At 39.1% G+C, this 21496-nt stretch overlaps 2 protein-coding genes across 2 annotated transcripts; both read left to right on the forward strand.

Annotated features, from left to right (window-relative positions):
- Positions 1 to 2556: 2556 nt before the first annotated feature.
- On the forward strand, positions 2557 to 8585 carry elp5 (elongator acetyltransferase complex subunit 5). Its single transcript, XM_035411824.1, has 8 exons — positions 2557 to 2939; positions 3245 to 3305; positions 3421 to 3501; positions 4243 to 4454; positions 4921 to 5096; positions 6003 to 6098; positions 6967 to 7067; positions 7986 to 8585. Exons 1-8 carry the CDS (start codon positions 2885 to 2887, stop codon positions 8092 to 8094), a joined length of 891 nt encoding a protein of 296 aa, XP_035267715.1. The 5' UTR covers positions 2557 to 2884; the 3' UTR covers positions 8095 to 8585.
- A 2625-nt stretch (positions 8586 to 11210) lies between these two features.
- On the forward strand, positions 11211 to 20447 carry LOC118223286 (CTD nuclear envelope phosphatase 1A). Its single transcript, XM_035409617.1, has 8 exons — positions 11211 to 11956; positions 15126 to 15192; positions 16270 to 16388; positions 16730 to 16801; positions 16951 to 17067; positions 17462 to 17573; positions 18778 to 18862; positions 18965 to 20447. The coding sequence occupies exons 1-8, from the start codon at positions 11852 to 11854 to the stop codon at positions 19023 to 19025; spliced, it is 738 nt and encodes a 245-aa protein (XP_035265508.1). The 5' UTR covers positions 11211 to 11851; the 3' UTR covers positions 19026 to 20447.
- Positions 20448 to 21496: the final 1049 nt, after the last annotated feature.

Genomic DNA, 21496 nt, shown 5'->3' on the forward strand with positions numbered 1-21496 from the left:
GGGGCCAGCTTTCAAGCTCTGTTTCGCCACCGGATATGAAGCCGCCCCCTAGTGATACCTGAATTTTTGCTCAAAACCCTGTTTGCCTTTGGACTCCATTCATATTTGACTGGAATTATATATAATGAGGTTTCATTCTGTGAACAGTTTTAAAAAATGATTAATTTCATTTTTTTTCCGAGGTCCGATTTTCCCTAGCACAAAAAGATATAGATGTTTTGATTTCCCAAAAAATGCTCTGACGTCATATCTTTGCATCCTCATTGGCAACTGCGCATGTGTGTCGAGCGACAAATTATAAGAGCTGTTTACCGAGCTGTTTACTAAGGTTTTTTGGGCTTTCGGGGCGCATGCGTAGAATTTACAAGAGAAAGCATGGTGAGAGATTAGTTCTTGTATATCTCGATTGAGATTAGTTTCGAGTTGGCTAGATTTGACATGCAGCGCAGGGTTGAGGAAACGAGCCGAATTCGCTTGTGGCAGGAAGTTACGAGAACGCAGCCTATATTATATACCATTGAGATGATATGAGTAGAAATCACGTAATTAAAATACATACATTGGCATAACACACTTGGGACAGATTAATTATTTTTCAGATATGTTTTTTGAAACTATAATGATGATGTTGAAGGTGGTGGAATATTTCGGAGATGACTATCTAAGACGATACTGCATGCGATCGGGTACAGTACGGCATAGCCTGCATTATCTTTGATAACACGGGTGCCAATTAGGCAGAATGAAAATGTTTCTATGAATATGTCTGCCCATTGGATATTTACCTACGCCAACCATTAAAAACATCTGATACACGCCCATGTTCAAATCCCCCCTTGGACTCAGGCAGGTTTCTGTAAGTCCTTACATTGGCTTGCTTGCTATCTAATAATTATCAAAAAAATGGAAACTACTGATTTTGTAACTGCATAATCTTTGCGGGAAACTCATTTATACTTCTGAAATCCAAATAAAATACACCCACCCTTTAGAGTTAGCTTCTGCCATTTTAACAGTTTAACGTTAGCTACCTTGCTAACGAGTCGACAGCCCGAGTGTACAGACGACTCCAAAAGGTATCGCCTAAATCTGCATTGCGATTCGAACCGGTATGTATTATCATCTAGCTATGATCATTTATTCATAGCAAACACAGTACAAAAAGAAATGAACAAAAACACGTTTTTAACCTACAAAAATGCGAAGTTACTCACACATAGAAAACACCTTTCTATAAGTCATTAATTCAAGCTTGCAAATTCTAGGCCTGCCATTAAAGTAGGCTACTGATATCAAAATTAGGCCAAGTTACAAGAAACAGTATTGGCTATTTTAGCTCACACAAATTAAACAAGCTGTATTCCAAAGCAATGCTACCAAATGTTTCCTAAATTATTTAAAGTAACTTGGCCCTGTGTTTTTTCATCTTACCATCTGCAGACAATGTGGTCATTCAAACTTTTTTCACATCAGTGTCAAATAAAAAAATGCCTCATGGAAGTAGACATTTCAATGAATGTATGAAACCGCTGATGTATACTTACGCTCCAGAAAGGATATCTTTTTTTTTTTCATGACACTTGTTACATGTTGCCCCATCCCAGCACTTTTTGGTCATTTGTATTTGTCCTAATACTGTAGCTTATTCTTCTGCCTAGTTGGCTTTGCAGAGGTTAGGTCTGAATAATGTTTACTGTGTGAACTAAACTGTGTTCTTGGCTAGAAATAGCTGTACAAAATAAGTATTGTACCTTACTGAACCTGTGTTTAGCAGTTGTCTATGACCATGAAATGCACTTTTTGTACGTCGCTTTGGATAAAAGCGTCTGCCAAATAAATGTAATGTAATCATTATACTTGGTTGTGAAGTTAATTTTTTTAAAATACAAAAGTACAAGTTCTTGGATATTTCTTGGATATTAGAAATATTGAGGCCTGTTGAATAAATATAGAATCTTACTAACCTATCCAGACATATTTGCCCCATTAATGTACTGTCTGCTTATACACAACACAGGGCCAAGTTACTTGAAAGAATCTTAGAAACATTGATTAGCATTGCTTTAATATAGCTTGTTTAATTTCTGAGCTAAGATAGCCAATATTGTTTCTTGTAACTTAGCCTAATTTTGATATCAATACTTTCAACGACAGGACTGGATTTTGCCAGCTTGAATTTATGACTTACTGACAGTGTTTTATGTGTGAGTAACTTAGCATTTTCGTATGTCAAAAACATGCTTGGCTGGTTAAATATGTGCACTAAAAGGACTTTGCACTGTGAAATAGCCTACAATTTCAGAGCAGTAAATAGACTGTACAAAAATAGGATCAGTACCAGCTAGTCACAATCTAAAGGGCTAATTAAAAATCATTTTAAAAAGAGGTGGCAACATGAGTGCAACAGATAAAGCAAGGCTCGGCAATTATTTGCCATTAACCCACTGGTTAGGAGTTCAAGGGCTGGAGACAGGAAGGTGGAGAAGGTTATAGCCAGACTACTTGGTCACATGATTAAATAGCACGCCGTATATTATTTAAATAAATGAAAAAAAACGTGAATCCGGAAGGTGTTCATTTTGTGGGGAAGTAGAAACTGCTTTGCACGTAAATAATGATTGTAGCAAATATTGGAGAGAAAGAGGAACATTGAGAGGAACTTAAAGTTCACAAAATTTTGACGAAATCATCAGGGCATGAAGAGGCATGAAATTTGTCATACGTTACAACCGGGCTGATTCATAGAATTAGATTTCAATTTTGTATATATTTTTTTGGAATCGCAAGTAGTCGCCTCAGTTCACACTCCACGTCAGTGGGTGGAATGCACCCTTTGCTGCTTTACGTCCGCCCATAAACGTAATCGAAGAAGAAGAAGATCAACATGTTACTGGATATAATGCAGATGAACGAGGGAGGAGGATTCGTCATAATCCAAGGCAAAATGACATGGATACATGCAGAACTAAATAACATTTTCAAGATAAAACCTATTAAAGGAGTATCGACTGTTGAACTGGTAGCAAGCGATAGCTAGCTAGAGCTCATGAGAAGCGATAATTAAAATGACAATACTAGCAAGACTGTTGTCCTAGTTATGTGCATACAGTAGTGTTGTAAACGATATACAATGTGTTTCAGTTTATGTTAAATGGCCAGTCAGATTGTGAAATGGTACTTATTACTGAATGTGTTTTTGTTTGTCGAGAAAACAAGCTAATGTTAGGTTTTTAATATCATTTAGATACGGCGGATTGCAATGGGCGACAGCTTCTGAAGGGCTTTGTTAATGCTGCACTAAAACGGTGAGTAACGAAATGCGTTCATGCCTTTGCATAACAATAAATGCCATTTTACATTTGGCTAGCCCGCTATGATCCCAAGAAAGTGCAAGAATGGGTGTCCTGGTGTGTGTTTCAGGGAAGAAGTCGTTCATGTGCTGGGGTTCGATGTTTGCGAGAACGAGTTTCGTGCTGGATTGGACAGCAGATGCACACAAAAGTAAGATTAGCTGTATAAAGGTGTAACGTTATCGGCGCATTTCATTGACACTTCGGAATTTCATGCTTCTCAACATTCTCTAGAATATCTGCACAGACGTATTGTTTTTCTAGACCTGTCAGTTTTGTCATTTAAGTATAACTTTGAAGAATTATCTAGAATGTTTCAAGCATTGTCTTAATTCAAGTTCGAATCAAGAAGACTCACTACTTCTGTGGTGCTGCTAATATGATAAATAGTTGCTGAAACAAAATTATACCTATACCTGTCACGAGGACAGGGATGCCACCAGGGATTTTAGGCCTCATGAAAACATCCCACATTGGGCCCCACCACCCTAGGAAATCACATGTTCGATATGTCAGGGTCCTTGGAATTTCCCTCACACGCTCCACCTTATTGCACTTATACCTGAGGCTATGTGGGCTGGTTTTTTTAAAGTTTTAAATAGCCTAAGATGCTCTGGGCTGTGCGCCTGACTGAGCATCTGCTGTACATTAAATTAAAACAATTGTTGTGTAAGATTGAACTACCCATAAGTGCAATTATTTTTTAACAGTCTTTAAAGCTTTCGTTTGTCTGCTTGTGTAAAAAATATTGGCATTTCCATAAAATCTAAACATTGACTACTAGAGTTGCAATGCAGTCAGTTTGAATTAACATAGAAACTGCAGGATGTGTAATGTTGTGGACTGGGTAGCATTGTAAAGTATTAATATTCCTTTGTTTTTCCCCAAATAGACTTTGCTTTCATGATGGATACACGGACCCCTTGGGCTGGACTGAATGTCCACCATTCACAGTCAACCAATTCATCCCTCAGGAGATCAACACATGCCTCAGACAGTCTGAAGAGCTGAAGGAAGTGATACTTGTCATTGATTCCTTATCTTGGATTTTGAGACATCATTCCCCTGCCGTTGTTTGCCAACGACTGCAGGAGCTGAGGAGAGGTTTGCTGCAATTCCATATAACTGAATTTTAGGAAACTACGAAAAAACTTCATAATATGCTTGGAAAGTCTATAAACAGACTTGGTAACAAGAATTTCTTGGATGAATCTCTGTACTGGAAGCCATTAATTTCTAATGAGATACATAATTTTCTTAATCTAATTTAAAATCATAACTGTTAAAACATTTTACAAGTTTGGAAATCCTTTTTTTTTAAGTAATCAGAGGATCAGCTAAAAAGTACAAAAATTAAATACAACGGCAGGTCCCACCATTCATTATGAAATTGCAGCCCCCAAACCTTTTCTTTCCTTATTTTTTTAATCATTGTTTTCTTCAATTTAATGAAAGAAAGTTTCTTTCTTATTGAAAATGAGAAGCAGAGATGTATCAAAAGTTTCCTGGCATTAGTTTCTGCATTCCCAGTCTATAGTGCCGCTAAATACATTTTTCCTGTGTCCACCAGGGGGAGCTTTGAGAAGTATTCTGGCATTACTGCACTCTGACATGCACCAACAAGGCATTGTGGGTAGCTTGTGCCACCTAGCTACTGCAGTTATCTTGGTGACTCCTGGGATGAGTGGACAGCATACTGTTGCCAAAACAACAAGGCGCACAAAATCAGGCAGAGTTACTCGAGAGGTACGGATTGTTAGAGGTCTTATACATACTTTATCTGAAAACTATTGCTTACTGATGAATGAACACAGGACAATCATGTGTGCTGTGTAGTTCACATACATACTACTAAAGCTTGATACACATAGATAAAGAGAGTTCATGTTTATACATTAAGTTGAAAATGGTGTAATAAATACCATCAATGGATAATTATTTCACATCCTGTACATTGTTTGACCCCTTTCTTATTGTGAAACCCTATAGAATAAAAAGAATGTTGTATGTAAATATATATATACAGAATATGTATAGAATAAAAAATGTTACGTTGTGCTGTGTTGCGTTAAAGAGGGGTAAAAAAATTGATGAAATTAGACTGAGGTGAATAAATAGGCTCTTAATTGGTGAAATTGTGGATACATGGCTGCTAAAACTAACCATATAGTAACTTAAGAATTCAAACTAAGACACAAAAAAATGATAGTGAGTCAAACCTGCATTGTGTCAACACAATGTTGAAAATAAATTTTATCTGAACAAATTGAAGACTGAAGTGAACTCCTAATTGCTTTATAAATGATAACTTAACAGGAAGTAGATTTGGCTCATTATCATTTGCAAAGCAATTAGGAGCTTATTGATTCACCTCAGTCTTATTTTGGTCTTAATTTAAAAAAAAATTCTCTCTTTGTAATGCAATATAGCACAGTGTGAATAGGGTACTCATTATTTACTGATTGCAATTGCGGTTGGAACAAAAACCAGCATACACGGGCCCCAGAGGATCGAGTTTGAAAATGAAATGATTGAATGAATGCATTTGATAATGACAACTGGTTGGTCAAATTGTACAATAAAATGTAAAGGTCTTGTGTATCAACTTTACTACTGGATACTATGAATTTTGATCATGTCTTATGTTATCAGGAGGAGTACTTCAGCGTTTCAGAGGACCTTACAGTCAGTATAGAAGCACAGTCCAGCCGTTCTGTTGACATGCAGGAAGAACCAGAACAATATGAGGTAAGAACACCCAGAAATACACAAGCACAAACAGTACTGTTTGAAAGAATACTATAGCACCCACAAACACATTGACAAGTTACTGGTACACATGAAAACCATGCAAGTACCACCTTTAATTGATTAGAAGTTGTCCCTTAAAACAGGTTGCAATCAAATTCTGAACACACTACTTCAAAAATAAGAGTATGCTACTGACCACCAACTTCAGGCAGCAGTGTAAATGCCATGATCTGTGGGAAGACAATGACAGGTGACTGCATTTACCCCTCGGTTAACTGGGAGGACAGGGAAAGAGGAGTTTTTAGATGTTGTGAATGATGTTTTTGGCACTGTTTGTTACTTAGCCTACATAATGGAAATCAGTGCAATAATCCTGAGAGAATCAGCAGCTCTGAGGTAATGGAGCCACTGAGATGAAATGATCATAGTGCAATCAGTTTTGACTCTGCAGTGATCAAGGTATTGGTGTATGTGTCAAGACCACCTCTTCAAATTCAAGAATTCCTAACCTTTGGGGATCTGACTTTAATAGGATACAAGATAATTTAAGCAGTTAGCCTATGTCACTGTGTAACATGATAAAAATTCCGACTGAAAAAATTGAGCAAATTCAAAGGGGGTGTTCTTATTTCACAGTTTAAGTTAATTCCAAAATTAAGAAGTAATAAATAAAACACCAAAGTGTAAAGAGACATTTGAAGTGTTCATATGGTTATGTCCTTGTAGAACTACATAAAAATGCAATGTGCCCTTGGATGCAACCCCCAAAAATGATTATAATCTGTGCTGAAACAGGGTGTTTGATAAAAGGAGATAATGAGCATGATTAAGTTTTTCTTTTTTTCTTTTTGATTTGTTACTCCAGACAGATCCTGCTGCAAACTTGACCTTTAACCTCCGTTTGTCAGAAGTTGAGAGGGAGGCTAAGGAGAAACTGTCTCTACCTTTTGTCTTCAGTCAAGAGAAGTAAGAAATATTTCGGTCACCTCTGGCCTACCTGAAATGTAACGCTGTAATGCATGTAATGCTATTGTAAGATCTATAACATTAAAACAGACATCAATAGGAACACACAGGAAGATTTTCATGGTCTCAAAATCTAGTGCTTGGACATTAAAATGACAGGATGAGATGGCCGTAAAATGTGCTTTCAAAAGACAAGACATACACATCCAATAGATTATGCAGGTGTATTATAATTAGGTGAAAATGAGGCAAAAAATTAATGCAAAAGGAAATTATAGACTTTAACAGTCTGTTCCTCACCACCTCATGAAGGCCAAGTCCTGAATCAAAACATTGGATTGAAACATTGGCCATGTCGTAATGATGCACAATAAACCATTGATTTACTAAGCCCTACTTGTAATGCATATTTCCTTTTCCCGTAAAATGTGGTTAAAGGTCCAGTTTATTCATTCTGAATACGGTGAGGTCAAGCCCTTTGTCTTACATTGGTTCAATGGTTTTGTGTTCACTGTTTTACTTGTTGGTAAAATGTTGTTGGATTATTGTTGTATTTATCTTTACAGAAGATTTGTCACCATTGATTATTATTTCCTCTCTGCTTTGTACACATCTGTGTAGCAATGCTGAGTTTAGTCAGGTCCACAAAGTCCTCAGGGCTTGAATGGTCATCGTGAATGTCATTTGATCAGGAGGTAGATGCTGCGTGCAATTAGACAGTGCAGTAATGATTAGCCTGTGGTCATGGACGTAGCTCAAATATAAACTCACTGTGCTGCATTATAGTGGTATTGTGCACATTATATATATATATATATATATATATATATATATATATATATAGGGAGTAGTAACAGTGACTACCATGAGGCCTTACTGTCCTTTTATGTGCAGCTAAAGCTTCCTGTTTTCTCACAGGAAGTCAGCTCTCCTTCAACCTCGCCGTGGTGCTGGGCGGATCCTCTATGAACCTGACGCAAATGATGATTTTGACCAGGAGGACCCCGATGATGATCTGGATGTCTAAGAAAGGATACTTGCAAAGTGTATGACTCAACTTAATTTGGGGAGAACACTATTCTTGCCAGACAGGCAGAGTTAGTTTTCAACATGGTACAAGGATATCGTATACAAAATAGTACTTCACATATCGTGGTTGGCTTAACATGAGTGGAAATCTCAGAAGGAATTTTGCTAGTTCACCAGTCTGTGGTGTTATGATCCACACTGCACAAATTTTTATTTTATACAAATATTATAGTGGATCTGTTAGATGATTTTTGTAAGAATATCTACATTTCATTGCTATCCTATTTCATGTTTGTATGGAATGATGCCAATGTTTTTAAAATATTTTTATCTTAGTAGTTGTAAAAAGCATATTGCATATGTACTTCATTTGAAATGCTTTTTTCATGTGAAAATACATGAGAAAGAAAAGGAAAGAGAATAAATATGGATATGCATGGATATGTACTGGCATGGAATGATAATAAAATGCCTTTATTCACCAGAAGAGGGCAAGTGTTTGTCTATTTGCAGTGTTCCTTCAATAAGCTACACGTTGCAATCTGGTTTGTTTTTGATGTTGTTCATTGTCCCAAATGTAGACAAGAAGTGGTGGTTAAGAGAACATGAATGTGTCATAATTATGTCATTAACAGCAAAGATATTGGGAAAACCCCGTCACAGATGATTGCCATTAACCACACCTTCCAGCAGCAATATTAAACAGATGGCAGCTATGTGATATTTTACAAGGTTTTTATTAGATACAATAAGCATTGAACAAAAAAAATGTCATTAAGTAGGGCTGTCTGTTTACATTGTCCAGGATATTCCAGTATAGTTTTTCTGTATAGGTATAATTTAATGTATGCCTACATGGAATTAGAATTAAATTTGCTGGATCAAATGGAATGGTTTTGACAGTGGCAGTACTCACTTTCTGGGAGTCATGTGACCAATACATAATTGACCATAATTGGACAACATTTAGCAAAATCCCTTCACCTACTGAGAGAATGTCTTTAATTATTTTAGCTGGTGTACATCTCACTTTGATGGAATTCAGAGGAGCAGTGATATGGATCAATCATTTTTTATTCCAATAATAATTCTAATAAAACTGAAGCTATTTGTTTAAACATAGCAATGATTTAATCACTGCTTCCACACAGTACATACCCTAGTTTATTCCAAATTGTTACATGGATGATTCTCCAGTCAGGGACTTGTACTGGGATGAAATACACAGATCTCTTCTATATACGTTATGATTAAATTATTTGCGTACACACACACAATTGCAAGAAAAAGTTTGTGAACCCTTCTCTTGTAAAATTATGATATCCGTGTTCCCGCAATGATTGCTGTTCAGGCCCTGAGGCAGCAAAGCAGCCCCAAACCATGATGCTCTCTCCACCATGCCATTCATAGTTGGAATGAGGTTTTTGTGTTGTTGAGCAGTGCTTTTCCCCTCCAAACATAGCGTTCTGCATTTCTGCAAAAAAGTTGAACTTTTGTTGGATCCATTCATAGAACGTTGTCCCCGAAGTGTTGTGGAACATCTAGGAGGTATTTTGCAAACTTGAGACGTACAGCAATGTTTTTTTGAGAGGAGTGTTCTCCTCCGTGGTGTCCTTCCCATGAATACCATGAACAGAGACTTTAGCAAGTTCAAAAGAGTTCTGTAAGTCCTTTGCTGTTACCTTAGAGTTCTTTTTGACCTCCTTCAACATTTCACGCTGCGCTCTTGCCATGATCTGGATGCCCACTTCTAGGGAGAGTAGCAACAGTACAAAATTTCCTCCATTTGTTGCCAACTTGTCTGTCTTATTGTGGATTGATGAACACCCAGGCCTTTAGAAATATTTTGTAGCCTTTTTCAGCTTTATGCATCTCTACAGCTATTCTAAGCTTTTCTGCAAATTGTTTTGATCAGGGCATGGTTCACATGAGCAGATGTTTCTTGAGAAGAGCAGACTCTATCAGTAACCAACCTTTGTGTGTCTTTTTTATAGGGCAGGTCACCTCCAACCCACATCTCCAATCTCATCTCATTGATTGGAACACCTGACTGCAAATTGCTTTTGGAGAAGTCATTAACCTAGAGGTTCCATACTTTTTCCAACCTAGACTGTGAATGTTTAAATGATGCTTTCAGTATTGACAAGAAGTACAATTATTTGTTTGTTATTAGTGTGTGTCTATTATTGTGACATAGATGACGATCAGACCACATTTAGTAAGCAATTTTAAACATTTTAAACCCTTTTCCAGAACTCTGCAGGCTCTTTTAGGTACTTTTTAGTAAATTGTAACCAGGCCATCCTGTTTTTGTGGCTAACTTGTGGTTTGCTTCTTGCAGTGTAGCCTCTGCGGGGGGGGGGGGGGGGGGTTTCTTATAATTGTTTGAATTATTCAGTCATCAACTGTAGTGGTCTTCCTTGGCCTTCGGTGATTACTGAGCTCACCAGTACTCTTTCTTCTTAATGATGTTCCAAACATTGATTTTGATAAGCCCAAGGTTTGGCATATGTCTCAGTCTTTTTTATTTATTTCTCAGCCTCATAATGTCTTTGTTGACTTTCACTGATACAATTCTGGTCCTCATGTTGACAAGCACAAGTAACAGACTCCAAAAGCCTAGATTCAAGACTAGATACCTAAAGCTCTCTACCTGAACCAAGGACACACCTGACTAATCAGAAACACCAGTGAAGGCATCTGTCCCAAACATATGGTGCCCTGAAATGGGGGGACTATGCATAAATACTGCTTTAATTTCTACATGGTGAAACCAAAATGTATTTTTAAAATACCCTTTAATAAAAGGGATAATCTACACTTTAACCACATATAAACTGCTTGATTACAAATACAAAATTTTATAGTACAGAGCAAAAAAAGTAATTGTCCCATTATGGAGCTCACTATATATGAAATGGTCCGTGTGTGTGTAAACATTGCTTAGTAGTGTAATGAAGTATGAATATGAAAGTATGAAATGTCCCTAGTGCCGCATACCTGTTCCCCATGTGTAAAGTCTTACATCTGTGTCTCCGACCACGTTTGTTTTTGAAGTCCGTCTCGGGAACGTGCAGCGCGCAACCTCAAGTTGAAAAGAGTTTTCTGCCGACGGAAGTGACGGAAAGGCGGCGATGGCGGCTCACAGTTCGGTTCCGGATTTGCTGTGAACTAGAAGCGGTTTAGATGGCTGCTGGTTTGACTTTTACGGTGTCTTGTCGTATTTATGCATTCTTTTAAAGACGGGAAGGGTAAATGCAGTATAACTAGAGGAGTTCAGAAGTTTGGTCGATTTTTTCCCTCCGTAATACGGAAAACCAAACCACTTGCTAGCTCGCCAGACAATCTGCTTGTTAGGTAGCTAGCACTAGCTAGCTAGCTGCTAGCTAGCTGCTTTGCTTAGGTAACCAGTAATCGCGAGCTTGTTTGCTATCAAACGATAGTCTTATTCGTCCTGTTCGTTTGAACTACATTTTATAAATTTTATTGAATTAGTCGTAACTTTTGAGCAATAGCTGAAAGGGGTCCACGCGTTTGTTCCGTCTCAATTGCTGATTTTGACGCGTTCGGTACAGTTAGCAACTAGAAACATTAGCAACGTTTCAAGGTTTCGGAAAGGCTCTGGAGGTGGATTTGCGGTGCAGGTTCAGTCCCACTCTGAATAGCTGGTTTGACAAAACAATTTGTTGGGAGGGCTAGAGCTTGTTGCCTCCTCTTCCCCCGATTCCTGCGTGGGTTGCTGCGTGGTTGTCGACATGCTGAAGACCCGGCAGTGTCTACTTGGGATCCGCACTTTCCTCGGAGTGACATCCAGAATATGGGGCTTCATTTTGTACATACTCAGGAAGCACCTTCGCACGGTGAGCAAGTTAAATTGTAACATTAGCTAGCTAGCGTTGGCAGATTTCAGTTTTGCAAGTTGTGAGACATGTCTTTTGTGCTTTGTTTGATGGCTAGCTAACTTTTGTCAAGTAGTTTACCAAGTTAGCTCATTAACGTTCACTTGTTGGTATCTCGACAGTTTAACGTTACGAAGTAGCTGTAAACTCACTTGTCATGGTTACTGTTGTGCCAACTGAAATAGAACCAAGCACAAACAGACTTGCAGTGCGTTGAAAGGATAACATTTGTAATGAACACATCCAAAAGGGCATGCGTGCTGAAGTGTTGCATGCCTATGATATGTCGATTCAGTCGACTGTGCATTTATTAGCAGTTCTTTGTGTTAATGTCCCAGTCGGGTTGTGTCTTGGGTAGCAGGGATGGGAAGTGAAGAAAGTGTGATACATTAGCTACAGATCTATGCTGCGTTGGGATTTCGCTTTCACTCTAGAAACGAAAGAGAGGGAGGGAGTGGAGGTAAGGCAATGTATTGGGGATTATGGGACACAAAGACTGCCCTGTTCACTTCCATACGTATACTATACTTGCACAAAAATTCTTGTGTACGCACACTTGGCCTGGTTCCAGTGTTGACTGGACAGTGTTGTGTAACCCAGCTGCCAACAGCATTGACTCAGTTGCACTAACCTTGTGAAAAATGCCCCTGGAAAAGAAAAGAATCGCTAGGATCATTAAACATACAAGGCAAACTCTACACTGATTTGCCAAACGAAAAATCACCTGCACCTCTGATGTTGAGGTTACATTTGGGTAGGCATGTGGTTAAACACTGAACTGTATCTCATGGATGGGATGGCTATTTTAGAAGTCCCAGCTCTGTGGGTGATTGTGAAATATGTTCATTGTAAAGTTCAAAGCATTAAACTTGGCCTGTGTAATCAGAAAATGTTATGTTCTATTATTGTTTATAAATGCCATTCAGCTATTTTTTTTGTTGATGTAGTCCCACAACTGAACTGAACTCTCAGAATAGAATTGTATGAACACATACAGCATTTTCCCAGTCAGCATGCTTACAATTATGGAGATTGCATGCTGAGTTTTTCTTACTTTATACTTAACATGAATGAGCAAATTCCTCAATTGCCCTGATTACAATTGCAATAAAAAACTTCCACAAACACCAACTATTACCTTTTTACTATTTCTAACTTCACACTTTTATTTAATTTTTCTTTTCTGAGTATTTCAGATTGAGATTGTAGGCTAAATGAAATAATTGGTAACTTTTGTTCGCAATTGTGTAAGGCCTGTGACATTCCCTGGAGCTAATTTAAGTGAAAGCGCCATTTCCGTTATTATTTGGTCACCACTCTTATCTAGAGCACATTATAATTAGACTCAGTGCACTGTTGTATGAAGAACATTCTGTTCTTGCTAGTTGAAGTTCTTGGTAGGTGTGTGTTATACAGAAAAGGAAGTGACAGCTAACCCACAGTGGAATTTTTTTAAACCTGTAGGTAGGCTTTATGGCCTGTTGATTTCTGTAAGTGGGCCCTAAAGTACAGATAGGGCATGTTGAAATTGAACTGCCCAGGTTTACAGATTGGTGAAATTGGTTATGGGGCACTAGATAATTTGATGCTGATGCAAAAGGAGCACCTGCTGGGTTTTTAAAATTTAAAACAAATAAGCCATTGTGACCTAAAAGTTGTTTTAATTATGTGCTTCTGTGTAATGCTATTAATTGTAGTCTTAATGGCCTTAAAGCTGACCTATGGCTTGTTGCATAATGGTTAGTAGTAGAAAGTCAAGGAAAGGAGATGAGGAAGCTAAAATATTTCTTATAACTAGCATGTTGCTTTTCTCTTCATTGCAGAAGAGCTCTTTTAGAAATGTTAAATTCAAAGGACACTACAAGTTTTCGTGCACTGTAGTTACCCACAACTGATCTCATGTCTCTTGCGCCTGTTGGCCAAGTATATGTATATGAAGGCGAGGGTGCCAGTGGGGGTAGTGTTAAGGACACACATTTTGCTCAAAGTCACCCTGTCAGTCTCCCTGGCCACTCATTCACACCCCCAGCCCCTGTCTCATTGACACTCCTAGACAGCTGGGGGGAGGATAAAAATAGCCCAGAAGGGAGTGGGATGGTGGGGTGAGAACCGGAAGTTTGTCCACTGCCGTGTGTACGTTCTAGCTCAGGGAGGAAGGGGTTGGAGGATTACTGTGCTATTCCTAGTCTAGGCTTGCCAATATTTCCTATTGGTGTCACTGCAACTACTCAAGGTGTGGGTTCTAGGTATTTCTTTCATAAAATGGCATATGGTGGTGATGTTGTGTGTATGTGTGTGTGTGTTTGCGTGTATGGGGGGTGGGGGGCGGGGGAGCTAAAAAGCTTATGCTTCAGGTTAAAAACAAGAGCAGCTGTCTATTGAGTGGCACATCCCACTGAGGCGCTTGTGCTCAGGTCAGTGATGTGTCCCACAGTCTGGGATTGAATCGCACTGCCGGCTGTGTGTCCCACTGGCCAAGATGTTATTGACCATCATATTTGCCAGGAAGGGAGGATTTCTGCCAGCAGGTCTTCCCCTACCCTCTTCCACCTACGATATCCTATACCACCTACAGCATTCGCACAGTCCTACACCTTTGTAGCTGTGGCCGCTCAGCTGGTAGGAGGAAGCAGTGGCTGGCAGTGTGTAGCAAGTGAGCTGGTGTGCACTCTCTTGAATTGATGGAGAATATTGCAGTGACAACCCCAGAGATACTGTTGGACATTCCAAATTCAGGAGAAATAAAATTGACTTTTCATTATGTTAGGAAGTAAATTCATTAAGTAACTGTCAATCAAGGTGAGACAGTGGAGAATATATTTTGAATATAATTTGGAGAGTTATATTTCTTACCAGTTCGTCCTGTGCACTTTCGAGAATCAGCACCAAGTAATTGTACAAATGCCTCAAGTATTTATATGGACATGTCTGTCATTAAGTTCTTGAACTTAATTTCTGTCTTGTTTGGTAATTTTTCTCACTTCTACCTACCTATGTGAAGTTCCAAGATGGCACTGTTTGATTTGTGTGAGTTGTGTCGTCCTTTCCACATGCTGAGTCTCTGTTAACAAAATATGTTACTTTGGATTAGTATTTTGGAACATCCTGATTTGTTTTTTGTCTTTTACAGATAATCCAGTACCAGACAGTGCGTTATGACATTTTACCCCTCTCACCAGTATCCAGAAACAGACTTAGTAAGTACCTTCTGCTGTCAGAACCACCTTACTGAATTTTACATTGCCTGTTCCTCAAAACCAGTCTGCACATCCAGTAGGCTAATTGAGATTTTGTACTGCTTGGTATCTAGTTTTCTACCTCAGTTTCTGCATTGATGAATCAAGAGTTTGATACACTACAATTTTATTTGTATCACGCCTTTGCTTGGAAACTCACAAAGATGCTTTACAGAGTGACAGAAAAGAGCAAAAACAGCAAGAACTGAGAAAAAACCAGGCCTGAACCCCCAAATAGCAAACACATGCATCAGAAATATAATAAGGGATCACTCACAGCAAATAAAATGGGTTGAGCAAGTTAAAACTGAGGTAATAAACTAACTGGAGTAGTAGAAGTCCAAATTGTATAGTTCAGTATAGTGAAGTTTAGAGGGGCAGGGTGATACAAGTGGAGCTCCAGGCTGTATCAAGGCATGGGCATGAAGCAGGGGAGAAACAGGGCTGCAGCAGTCCGTGACCACAGAGCAAGGGACAGGGCTGGAGCGATCCTGTGAACTCAGGGCAAGGAAACAGGCTGGAGCGGTCCGTGAACTCAGGGCGTGGGATGTGCAGGAGCCCCAGGGAAAAAGAAAGGGAGAAGATGAAGTTAGGCACTATAGAGATTGTCAACACACTGAGTAAATGTAGTGTCTGTGCCAAAAACCTAGAATAAATACTTTCAATAGAAGCTCCATCCAGCTGCTATACAATCCACTGTTGGTGAATTATAACATCACAGTGTTATCTCAATGGGGTGGATTATGCCATTGGAAATCATGGAGTACTGTCTCATAAAAACTACACATATTACCAGATACACAATGAGTTTCAGGCTACATCTTCTCTACTGTAGGGTTTATGTGGCATTGTGTAGTATACTGTGGGTATGTCCATGTATACTGTATACATATGGGTATGTCCTGTCGGATGTCGAAGGTGGAGCTATGCTGCTGGGTGGGTCTGTAATGGTAAATGAGGGTTGGTTGCTGCAGTGATGTGTTGGGGGTGCAGAGGGTGGTCTGTGCTTTTGACAGGGCTGTGGTTTTTACTCCTTAGATGCTGTAAAGAGAAAGATTCTGGTTCTGGATCTGGATGAGACGCTAATCCACTCCCATCACGATGGGGTGCTGCGGCCCACAGTGCGGCCCGGCACTCCGCCCGACTTCATCCTCAAGGTGGGCATCGACCAGTCTCATACATGCACAGACTGATAATAATAATAATGATAATAATAATAATGATAATAAATAATAACAATTTGTAGATCATAGACAAACCTGTCAAAATGGCCTCCTCGATATAAACCTTATTCCAGGGACAACCGATTAGCATGGTAAAAGTGACTCATATCCCTGGCTTGATGTGGAGAAACATTTCACATGCTTGTGGGATACTCTGTATTAAGGGAGCAGTAGTTGCACAGGCAAACATGCACACAGGAACTCATCTAATACTGTGGCGCGGAGGTATCACGCCATGTTTAGATGTCTCACTTTCTTTCGTTCTTTCTCTTAAGGTGGTAATAGACAAACATCCGGTCAGGTTTTTTGTACATAAGAGACCGCATGTCGACTTCTTCTTAGAAGTGGTGAGTAAAATCTATGACTCATTGAGTCATACATTGTCTGTAGCTGCTTTTTGTGTTAGTATGCCTATTGTAGTTTCAGCTGAGTCATTTGTCACCTGTACTGTATTTGTGACTCTTCTAATTGAGTTTTGTGTGACCCTCTCTCGCAGGTCAGTCAGTGGTATGAGCTTGTAGTGTTCACTGCCAGTATGGAGATCTATGGGTCTGCTGTGGCTGACAAGCTGGATAACAACAGGGGCATCCTGAAACGTAGATACTACAGACAGGTACTCCATTACAGTGTCTTCGCTAGTGTCTGCTTCTTTAGACTGTGACCATTAGATTGTTTCCCTTGTTTGAATGTTTCCGTGTTAGTTTTAAAGATAAATATAAGGTAACTGTTTTATTTTCTGACTGACATTAAACCCCTAAAAGGAAATGTAAATTCCCACAAAATGGATTCTGTCCAAGCTGCCTTGCTAAAGTGGGAAAAAAAGGTTTTCCCCCTTGAGAGCATGTGGGTTGTGCGATTTACCTTTTTTCCGTTTTCTTTATGAAGCTGCCAAAAATTATGATCCCGTGTACAAGTTCAGTGGGCACTGATGATTTCATGGTGGAACTACTGGCCTTTATTTCCATGTGTCTTCTTAACTCTCCCTCTGTCCCTTTTTCCCTCTGCAGCATTGTACACTGGACCTGGGTAGTTATATTAAAGACCTTTCTGTGGTGCACAACGATCTCTCCAGTATAGTCATTCTGGACAACTCGCCTGGAGCGTACCGCAGTCATCCAGGTGAGTTATCTTCTCTGCTGTACCTCAGTGTCACTACACGCAAATTAGTCGCTCATCGACTTGCTTATTCTCATACAATCATGGCCTGTGAGCTCTTAATTTACAGCAAGTTAATAATGTATTTAAAATGTATTAAATCACAAAAATATAGGATAGCTTACTGTATGTCTGTAAAAATACATTCTGTATCGATAATGACATTTTATTCACTGTTTTTAGTGTTCCACTAGTACTTATTTGCTTGCTATTTCTGCTTGCAATCATTTGCTATAAAGGCCACTGCTTGCTTTTCTAGGTAGTTTATGCTGCAGAAAGTATATTTGCTTTTTATTTTTTTTAATCTGCCAAGCTGACAGGGCCTTGTAGGCCTCACCACATTCATATTTTGAAATGTGCTATTTGCTCAGACTAATATAGCTAAGCTAATATCTAGCTAATTTGTCTAGTTTACAGCATAAGAATGTTATGACATATTATGACTGAACATTAACAGTTAATAGCATTAATAGCAGTACTGGGGGAATTCTCTGAGAAATAGGACAACATGGGCAGGGAACCAGAATTTAGGGCAAACAAAATTTTTTTAGGGCCTACAATTTGAGGCAGTGCTGTTTTAAAACTTATAAAAGTAATAATGTTAGTTAAAACTTTTCCCCACTTGGTGGCAGCAGCAACATTGCACTTAAAATAACTAAAGGGAAGTCAATTGGATGAGGAACTTGCCTTTTTCCCCTCCCTATATGAACTTTGATGTCGTTTTATGGATTTTTTCTGACAGGTTTGGTTGAAGGGTGTGGCTTTGCATGAAAAGCTGTTTGAGTGGCCTCCATATGTTTCTGCATGCTGGAAAGAGGCTTTTCCCCTCCACATTGTACAGTCAATGTACTTGTACATGTGTTTAATATGATAAAAATCAGATTCATAGATGATATTCATTGACTAGCAGTGCACTACGGAGTAGGGAACAGGATTTAGCCCCATTTAGAGAGGGAGGTAAAGAGGTTGGTCATATAGCCATACATGTTTTGTGGTTCTGTTGGTCTAGAATGCGGGGAATCATCACATTTTGACTTCACTCAGGAGCATAACTTATCCTAATTTAGTGAATCATCCCTTTGATGTTATTTCACAGGTCTAATCAGTCTAGTGTACTCAGGATGGAAGATTGCTTTTCTGTCCGTCATGGAGTGTGCTTGCCTTACAGATAATGCAATACCAATAAAGTCGTGGTTCAGCGACCCTAGCGACACGTCGCTTCTTAACTTGCTGCCCATGCTGGATGCACTAAGGTGATTATAAGCAATACAACTGTAATAATTTATTTCTACTTTTGTGTCCTCATCATATATGTAATTAGTGACATTGATCTCTCTCTACTTTAAAATTCTCAGGTTCACTGCTGATGTCAGGTCTGTCCTCAGTCGAAACCTCCACCAGCATCGGCTCTGGTGATTGGCTGCTGGGTCTTTTTCAAGCTCTGGTCTCTTCTTTTTAAAAACCCTTCCCTACCAGCTGCTACCCCACCCACCCACCCATACCGTTGGCCCTTTCTCTCTCCATGATCCCTTCAACAGAGTCAAGTGAAGAGATGGAGAGGGGGGTGGGGAGAAGAGGATGACCAGAGGAGAAATGAGGGGGACTGGGGAAACTGGAAACAAGTGGGGAAGCCAGCTTTCTTCAAAGTCGAGTCTCTGCCTTACAATTCCTGAAGTTGAGCGTGCATGTGTGGAGTATGTTTGTGTATGTGTGTGTGGAAGTATGCTAGTATGCTTGCTTTCATCTTTTTTTGCGGGAAGTCTTTTTAACTCTTTGACAAAGCCGAACAGAAGAAAGGACAGAGAGACAATGAAGCCGGCCTCTCCCTCTTTTTCTCTCTCCAGGAGCCATGAACCCCTTGTGATCTTTTTCCGTCCCACAAATCACTTGATACACAGGCCTGTTAGACTCTTTTGCTCGATATCTTGCTGCTCAGCTAAATTTTCATGTTGATGGACTACATATCACGGGATATAGCAAAGAGAAACTGGACATGGAAAGCTGGATCAAAAATATTTGTTGGAAGGGGAATGAAGTGCAGGCAATTTCCCATTCCAAGCAGGGTGATTGGGGTTGGCAATGGGGGGCTTTGTTGAGGAAAGTGAGGTGTGGGGTACGTAAATTGAAATTGTAGGATGAATTCAAAGCCATCTCAATTATTGATATGTAAAAGATAAGTACGATATTGTTATTCCTATAATCCTTTCATTGTAAATTTTTGAGCCTTCCTCAGAATCAGCAGGACGATACTGAAGATTAAAAACAAAACTTAAGCTCAAGATTAAATTAAAACTGTAGGGAAATTGCACACCTCACTTCCTGCCATTGGGATTGAACACTGATGTACATTTCCAACCACTTGACTCCTTACCTGGAGGGTTGTTATTTTACAGTTGAATTATAAATCTGTTTCTACAACTTGTATTTTATTTATCTTGAACTCATTTCTGTTCATTTTTGCTTGAAGCCAATTTGCCATTTTTTTTGTTTGTTTTTGCATCCTTCCTCAACAGGACCCTCCCCCCTCCCAGCCCATCTCGTCTCGTAATTGCCAGTAGAACAGTTTGAGTAGCTCCAGGCAGCTTCTCTTTTGGCTCAGTCCCCAGGTCTGTGCGTGTTACTAATAAAACACTTGTCAGTATCAAGATCTCTTCCCTGGAAATACTTTTTAATCAGGTTGTCTAGTTTTCATTTGGAAGTAGGTACTACATTGAATTGTCTTTAAGCTTTCCTGCTGGTCATCATTGTGTACTTCATTACTGAATGAATGCCATAGATATTTGTACCATTCTGAACAGTATATAGGGGGATGTTAATAATAGAATACAATATGCAGTATTTAAAGTGTATGCTCTTGCTTGCTTGCCAGATGCTCTAATTGAGGTTTGCTTGCACAACCTAGCTACATTATTAAAGCATTACCTTATAGAGCTTCTTATTTTACAGAAAAATTTAGGTTATGTACCATGCATTGCTGTAGAACAGCCGTGCTTTATTCAGGATGTTAATTGACTATTTTGGGGACAGAATTGCTTCCCTCACCATTATGTTGCATTTCCGAGTTTTAAAATCTCTATTGTAGGTTTTTCATTGTCATCATTTTCTCTTAAGCCAGTTGTGGTATCTGCTATACAGGACCATTGGTTGACGATTACAGTTGTTTCATGTGAGCATTGGTTAACTAGGATGAGCACTTTCTTAGGGTGGGTTTAAGTTTTTTGAAATGATGCTTGTTTCCTAGAACCACAGTTAGGGCAATTTAGTTTTCTTTTTGGACCCAAAGCTTTGATTAAATGTAAATATGGGACTTTTATTTGTCATGGCATGCATAGATTGTTGACATAATGTCTGCTTAATTCAATTTTATTTGTATATCACTTTTTACAGAGAACTGTCACAAAGTCACTTTACTGTGTAGCAAGGCAAGAAACCTAAAACGAGCAAACACCAGACCTGAACCCCCAAATAGCAAGTACATAAGGTAAAATCTCCCAGTGGGGAGAAAACTCATCTTGTAACCATCGAGTTATCAAACAATTTAATATAACTAATTATAAAGTATGTCAGTGTTCTTGCCATTAATTTTATATTTACTAAGGTGAAATGAAACCGCATTAAGATGGTAAATAATTCCTAAACCGTTTCATAACCACTACAATAGTGTATTCAGTGTGGAGTTCGACATGTTGAACCCACAGTTTCAGTGGTTGAACCTCAAACAAAATACCGGAAGTGTGTCTTTTTTCAGCTGGACATGATCACATGATACAACCGACTGCCTCATCACTGACTGTTTGTCCTTTCGCTCAATCAGACAAAAGCTGGTGGGTCAAAACAAAGTAGTCCCCCTCCCTCCCCATTTGTGTTTGAGCAATTTGCTTTGTCAT

Source organism: Anguilla anguilla, chromosome 3 (genome assembly GCF_013347855.1).
Source record: "Anguilla anguilla isolate fAngAng1 chromosome 3, fAngAng1.pri, whole genome shotgun sequence".
Classification (NCBI taxonomy): Eukaryota; Metazoa; Chordata; class Actinopteri; order Anguilliformes; family Anguillidae; genus Anguilla; species Anguilla anguilla.